Here is an 8,169-nt window from a genome sequence, read left to right as displayed (position 1 = left end):
TATTCTTTTATATAATTTTATTGTATAATTTAAATATGTATGCTCATTTTTAAGATATATTTACAATGACTTCATATATTTTTGTGCTCATTCACTCGATTAGCATTGATTGTTGCTCTTTTTAACACTTAGTTGCACTTTGATATTCTCTGTATAATGAAGGTCACCTAACTTCAGCATTTGCCTGCTGTTCTCCACTTCTGTGCTCTTGGCCGAGGGGAGATGGTTGGGTTTCATCTCAGTCACCAGCAGAAGTTCTCTCACTGGGGCAGCATCTCCAGTATCTAAGGCACTTCCCCTTTCATGTTAATGACTCTTGCAGTCACATGTGGGAATAGGGGCTATGGGTGGGACAGAGGCCCCTGTATTTGGTGAGTGAGGTCTTCCTCGCATAAGGAAGACCTGAGGGCCCAAGTTGGAAACTGAGTGGTCACGACCTTCTGTGAACAAGGACCAACACATGATGGGGTAGAGACCCTCCTGGAGGCTCTGTTGTGGGTGCCACTGGCATTTACCATAAACACGCTCAGCGCACAGTGGACACCAGATATAAGACAGTGGCTGTGAAAGCTGTTAATTTCATGTCCAGTATAAATACTAAAATTTACTAAAATAGTGAGTAGGGTTTTTCAAGAAACGATAAAGGAACTTTGGAAACTATAATGGTAAAAAAAAATACTAGCTAGTGGACTACGCAATATTCTAATATTTCCAGAGATAGTTGAGGAAGGGCGCTCACAACGTCACACCACACTTTCCTTGTGTGTTTATCCCCATATATTTAATTTCCTAGAATTTCTGGGAATTTGAGGACAATGTCCTTTTGGCCACATTATTATGGGGTTCTCAGAGTGTTTGCATTTCTATGTGGAGTAGTTCAAACGAGAAACCTCATTGGATTTACATATCATAAATATGAAAATTTCACACCAAAATATTTCATGATAATATGCAGTTCCAACTGGATATCATACATTTAACTCATTTTCTGACATTCACGCTCTGAGGGTGCTAATCAGGCTCACCTTGCCTTCAGCCCAGGTGAGGCCCATGTGGGCACAATGTCAGTTTGGAGGCAGCCAGGAATGGTTAAATGATGGCAAAATCTCCATCTTTGAACTTCTGGGTTGACCACTTGCTGCTGTTCTTTTAAATCATTGGCATTTTTATTTTTTCTGATGATGGATAAAATTATTATTATTAATTCTAGCTACTGTCATAGTTTACAGGTCAATAAAAGTTATGGGATATCAAGAGAAGGTTATGGGATATGATGAGAATTCAATACACATATTGAATGAAGAAGCTAAATCAGACTATTATAAACATATACTGAGACTATTCTTTGCCTACAATTTGTCAGTTTTGTGTAACATAATTAAAATGTTTAAAATTATAAAACATTAACTGTCTCTCAGTTGTATGGATTTGAACATTTCAGCACAATTAAAGCTGTTGTGGACAATGTAATATACACCAAGTAAACAAAAGATTCCACCAAAAAACAAATTAAAATAATAAGCCACTTCAGTGTAGTTGAAAGTGTAAAAAATCAACACACAGTGCCTCCCCCGTGGCACAGCGGTTGAGCACTGGGCTGCAAAGCTGCCTGCAGCCTCCACAGTGCCGGTTGAATCCCCGGCCGCCAATGAGGGTCCCTCATGGTGCACAGACCTCTCCTGCCAGCCGCTGCTCCCCTCAGCAGTGTATTTCATCAGTCTGTCTGTTCTGTTCCCTGCTCTGGCTCTGGTGCATTCTCTCACCCTCCTGAGCGTCTGACTGTACCCAGTGCTTGCATAAATAAATAAATAAATAAATAAATAAATAAATAAACACAATGTTGTCAACTTGTGTTAACTTATTAAATAAACCAACCTTTAAAAAAAAACACACAAAAATCAATTGCCTTCTATATGCACAAAATTAACTAGAAAATAATTTAAGGAAACAATCCCACATATAATCATGGAATGAAGTACCATGGAGTAAACATAACAAAGGAGGTAAAGATGCCAAGAAAAAGAGTAAGATATTGTTAATAGAAATAGAAAAAAACAGAGAAATGGAAATATATTCCCTGCGCTTGGCTTGGGAGAATCAACATACCAAATGTGCATCTGACCCAAAGCAATTTACAGATTCAGTGTAATCCCAATAAAAACTTCAATGGCATTTTCCAAAGACATTAAAAAAAAATTGCTTAAAGTTCGCCCACACCAGGCCCCTTCTGGCCTGCAGTCCAAGCCCAGAGGAGGAGCAGGAACCCACCACTGGGGCAGAATGGGTGCACAGGGTGTGCGTCCCTACATCGCCACTTTATAACAGGGACATTTCTTCAGTAAAGACTGCTTGAAACTGGCAGAAGGCTCCCGGAGGAGCCAGAGGTGAGCTGGGAAGTTCACCCATGCCAGGCCCCTTCTAGCCTGCTGTCCCAGCCCAGAGGGGGAGCGGGAACCCACCGCCGGGGCAGACCGGGCACACAGAGGAGTTTGAAATCTCATCGCCTTTTTAGAACAGGGACCTTTCTTCAGTAAAGCCTGCTAGAAACCGGCAGATGGCTCCTGGAAGAGACAGAGGTGAGCTGGGAAGTTCGCCCAAGATGCCGGCCAGTCCCAGCAACACAGTGTCCCAATGCATATGGCAAATTAGAAAACAGGCAGTAGGGAGTAGAAAAACCACAAACAACCCAGCAACTACTCAGAAAAAAAAGCACACCACAAAAAGAAAACCACCCCCAGATTGCAACGACTGTAACTTGGAAGAACTTCTGAGCCTTCCAGAAAGAGAATTTAAAATTGTCATGATTAAAAAACTGACAGAAGTCATAAAGGAAAACAATGATAAGGGTAAAGTAATCAACAAATAGAAGAATGAAATTGAGTCCCTAAAGAGGGAATTAAAAGAAATGCAGGAGATCAAAGAATTAATGGAGGCACTAAAGAACTCTGGGAAAAGCAATGAAAGCAGAATAGATGAAATGGAAGAACGAATAAGTACTCTTGAAGACACAGAAATATAAATAACCAAAACAGAAAAGGAAAGAGAAGTACAAAGGAAAAAGACCAAAGAAAGACTTTGGGAACTATCTGACTCCATGAGGAAAGGAAATATAAGAGTTATAGGAATCCCAGTAGGAGAGGAGAGAGATGTAGGAACAGAAAAAATATTCAAGGAGATAATTGAAGAGAACTTCCCAAACGTGAAGAAGGAGCTGAAAATTGATATACAAGAAGCAAGAAGAACACCAAACTTCCACGACGAAAGGAAAAATACAGCAAGGCACATAATAGTAAAGCTCCCAAGAATCCAGGACAAGGAAAAATAATGAAGCTGACAAGAGGGAAGAAACAGATAACAATCAAAGGAAAACCAATCAGGCTGACATCAGACGTCTCCAAAGAAACTCTACGGGCAAGGAGAGAGTGGAGGGACATAGTCAACAGACTCCAAGAAAACAGATGCCAACCAAGAATACTCTATCCCACAAAGCTCTCCTTCCTCTATGATGAAAGAATAAGGACCTTCCCAGACAAACAGAAACTCTGGAATTTCATTACGACTAAACCCCAACTCCAAAAAATACTACAAGGAATCCTAAAGCCAGAACCTCAGAGGAATGAATAACAATGAAAGAAGGCCAAAAAAAAGTTATTAAAAGAATAAATAAATAAAATCAAGGGAAAGACAAACACAATGGCAAATACAGATGCTAACATATCAATATTAACTCAATGTAAATGGACTAAACTCTTACATAAAAAGACACAGAGTTACAGGCTGGATTAAGAAACAAACCCCAACCTTTTGCTGTCTCCAAGAAACACATTTAGCTACAAAAGATAAAAATAGAATAAAAGTTAAAGGATGGAGAACAATCCTACAAGCAAATGGACCAAAAAAGGAAGCAAGAAAGCTATACTTATATCAGATAAAATAGATTTCAAACTCAAAAAGATAAAAAGAGACCCCAACGGTTACTACATTATGATCAAGGGGACAATACTTCAAGAAGAAATAACAGTCATTAACATATATTCACCTAATGAAGGAACACCAAAATATATCAGACAACTATTGTCATCTCTGAAAACAGATATCAGAGAAAACACATACGTAGTGGGAGACTTCAACACACCACTATCAACAATGGATAGATCAAGGAGACAAAAAATAAGTAAAGACACTAAAGCTCTAAATAAGGATCTAGAGTACGTGGGCTTAGCAGACATCTATAAAACAAAACCCCCCCCAAAAAAAACAGGGTACACATTTTCTCAATCAAACACGGATCATTCTCCAGGTTCGACCGCATACTGGGACACAAGACAAACATCAACAGATACAACAAGATTGAAATCATACCAACCATCTTTTCTGACCATGAAGGCATCAAACTAGAAATAAACCATAAAAAGAAGGCAAGGAACTCTCCTGCCTCGTGGAGATTGAAATCCACACTACTGGAAGACCAGTGGAAAAACAAGGAGATCAAAGAAGAAATTTAAAAAAAAATTCTTTGAATTGAGTGACAAGGAGGACACCAATTTCCTATATGTATGGGATGCAGCAAAAGCAGTAATAAGAGGAAAATATATAGCAATAGAGGCTCACATCAAGAAACAAGAAAGAACTCAAAGAAACAACCTAATATTGAAGTTCAAAGATCTAGAAAAAGAACAACAACAACAAAATCCCAAAACCAGTAGAAGAAAAGAAATAATAAAAAAGAAATAAATGAAATTGAAACAAACAAACAAACAAACAAAAATACAAAAGATCAATGAAACCAAGAGATGGATTCACCCACCAGTTGTAGGGACTGCGCAATGGGGCGTGGCAGTTCTGGATGCCAGGCCCTCATGGACAGAAGTTCCTTGTGCTCAGGTGATGAGGTGCCAGGTGATTCCAGGCCCTACCTACCTGTGAAATGAGGTGGCTTCTCGCACCACAGTGGTTACATTGCAGAGGTGGGTGGAGCTCTCACATGGACTTTCTCACACTGTTGAGTAGCGGGGGGTGAGGGGAGGGTGCAGGGGATGCCAAGAGGGTGCCCCCTGGTGCTTGGAGTCACCCAGGTTGCATGAAGCCACCAAGAGGGCACCTGCCAGTGTGTCTGACCTGGGGATCATCCCAAACTTACTCTCTCTCAAGACTGGGAATCTTGGAAGTATGGCCCATGGGAAATGACTGAATACCGAGGTCAAAACTCCAGGAAACCAAAGTGCTGGAAAGATGTTGAGGAAAGGGGACTCCCATGCTCTGTCAGTGGAAACACATGGAAATAAAACTACCATGTGATCCAGAAACCCCAATCCGGGTATTTATCCAAGACATGGAAAGAATGAACTTGGGAAGATGTCTGCACACCTAAGTTCCTCACAGCGGCACTCACCGTGGGAACATAAGGGCCAAATGGATGAAGGGATGAAGGAAGTGTGTTGCGTGTGTGTGTCTGTGCACGTGTGTGGGTGTGTAAGTATATATCTATATAATGTAAAACCTTCAAACTTTTCCTTTTTCAAATGAAATGCCACCACATGTGACAACATGGAGAATCGAGAGAGAGTAATGCAAAGGGAAAAACTCAAACAGAAAAAAGACAAATATTTATGATTTCACTTACAAGGAAATCTACACACAGAACAAACTGGACACAGAAAGAAGGTGGTCACCAGGGCTTCCCTGATGGTGCTAGGGGTTAAACACAGCACTATGAAGCTGTCTGCAGCCACTGCAGCATGAGTTCGATCCCCGGCCAGGGAGCCACCCACATGGCGCAGCAGACATCTCCTGTCTCCCCGCTGCTCCTCTCACTGTGTTTCAGTCCATCTGTTCTGTTCCCCTCTATGTCTCTGGGGAATCCTCACATGCACTGCACCTCTGGCCTGCACCACAGTCCTTGGATGCATAAAAAATAAATCTTTTTAAAAGAGAGAGAGATAAAGGGGGTCATCAGGTGGAATGGGTGCGGATTCCTGGGTGAGTCCAGTGAGGTCAGAAGCTGTATCCTGACAGTTAACCTGGTGTGGGTTGGATGGTGATTGTGCACTGTGAACATTTCATAATGTATTCGAAGGTCTATCATTATGTTGTACTCCTGAATAAAAATGTTATACATCAATTATAACTCAATTTAAAGTTTACAAAACATTAAATAATGTATACTAATACATAGATATCTGAATATATTTTCACTCAGAATTCCAGGTGAGGTATTTAAAACAAGCAATGCTTTAGGAACATCTTGAAATTTCCAAGAATTAAACACTTTGGATTTGCTATAATTGTGTTGATTACAATGATAGTTTTGATACATCAACTCTCAATACAGACAATTGCTTAAGGGCATCATGACTCCTGGTTCTGAAGATGTACATTTGGAAAGTACAATCAATATGATGATTACATAGGAAAACCTTATTTATCAAAGGAATAATCAATATCCATATTTATGTTATCATTGACTACAAAAGTATACATCATTAAATGTTTTTAAAGGAAATTATATTTGATTACTAGGTACATGATTATGTGTTTTTATCCTGTATTTCTCAAAATAACTCTCTTTATAGTTACATGTATATGTGTATCTGTACAAATACATCTTCTGCTCACTTTCAAAGCAAAAGGCAACACTATTATGGGTTTATGGTAGACACAGCAAACTCCAATTCCTCACACTCTGAAAACCTTCCGAAAAGCTCTAGTGACATCCTTGTTCTGCAGGCTGTAGATGAGGGGGTTGAGCATGGGCATTATGATGGTGTAGAACACAGGGACCACTTCTTCCTCTACAGGGGAGTGGGAGGACTTTGGCAGAATGTACTTAATGATGGCAGCCCCATAGAAGAGGGACACCACGGTCACATGAGAAGAGCAAGTACCCCAGGTTTTCCTGAATCCCTGGCCTGAACCCATGCCCAGTTCAGTGAAGAGTATCCTCCCATAGGAGCAAAGAATGCCAGAGATGGGAAGGACAAAAAAAATCACAGCAGTGACAGAAATACCCTTTTCATATTGGGAAGCGTAAGCACAGACAACTTTCAGGAGCGCTGGGACTTCACAGAAGAAATGATGAATTTCCCTGGAGACACAATAAGGGAGTGTCAGAGTATAGACCACATGGATCAAGGAATTGAAGAATACACCCAGCCAGCTCACAAGCACCAGGAGCACACAGACCCTGGGACCCATGAGGATGAGGAAGCGCAGAGGGTGGCAGATGGCCGCATAGATGTCATAAGCCATGACCATCAGCAGCAGGCACTCTGAGCCCCCAAGGGTGACAAAGAGGAACATCTGGAAGCTACACCCAATAAAAGAGATTCGATGATCCCCAGATAGAAAGTCCACCACCATTTTGGGGACAAACATGGGGATATAGAGGAGATCCATGAGGGACAGCTGGATGAGCAGAAAGTACATGGGAGAGTGGAGAAGAGGGTCGGCCCAGATGAGGATGATTATTATGGTGATGCCGAACAGGGCCACCAGGAAATCAAGCAGGATGAGTGTGAAGAGGACCCAGGGCACCGGGGTGCTATGGAAAAGATCCAAGAGGACAAAATCACTGCCTGAGGTCTGATTGTTCAGCCATGCCATGCTCATGCTCCCAATTTGAAACTTTGGAGTGTTCTTCAAAAGTAGTATATTTGCAGTCCATAAAAAATTTTACCAAATCAAATCATACCCAACTTTCTCATATCTCAAATCCATTTATGTCCCAACTCTTCATACTCAGTAAATCAGTATATGTGACTTTGATAAAGGATCTCATGAGATATCAGACTACTCCACACTGCAGAATGGTCAGATATGTTGTTAAAGCTTAATAGTTTAATGACATCTTTGTTATCAAAAGTTTTCTAGGGCCTCCCCCGTGGCGCAGCGGTTGAGCGCTGGCTTGCGAAGCTGCCCGCGGCCTCTGTGGTGCCGGTTCGATCCCTGGCTGCTCCCCGGCCACCTGAGGAGGGTCCCACATGGCGCGCAGACCTCTCCTGCCGCCCGCTGCTCCCCTCAGCAGCGAACTTCGGTCCTTCTGCCTGCTCTGCTCCCCGCTCTGGCTCTGGTGAATTCTCTCACCCTCCTGTGCTTCTGACTGTACCCAGTGCATGTATAGACAAAGCAAACAAACAAATAAATAAATAAATAAAAACATGACTCTATAAA

The 8,169-nt window shown here is 41.5% G+C and overlaps 1 protein-coding gene across 1 annotated transcript; it reads right to left on the bottom strand.

Moving 5' to 3' along the window:
• Positions 1–6,675: 6,675 nt before the first annotated feature.
• On the bottom strand, positions 6,676–7,608 carry LOC119250870 (olfactory receptor 2M2-like). The gene has a single exon (XM_037518455.1). The coding sequence runs from the start codon at positions 7,606–7,608 to the stop codon at positions 6,676–6,678; it is 933 nt and encodes a 310-aa protein (XP_037374352.1).
• Between the last annotated feature and the right edge of the window lie 561 nt (positions 7,609–8,169).

Source organism: Talpa occidentalis, unplaced genomic scaffold, assembly GCF_014898055.3.
Source record: "Talpa occidentalis isolate TD23 unplaced genomic scaffold, MPIMG_talOcc4v2.1 talOcc4.18, whole genome shotgun sequence".
Lineage (NCBI taxonomy): Eukaryota > Metazoa > Chordata > Mammalia > Eulipotyphla > Talpidae > Talpa > Talpa occidentalis.
The sequence above is the reverse complement of the archived record's forward strand: the minus strand, read 5'-3'. Positions and strand labels throughout refer to the sequence as shown.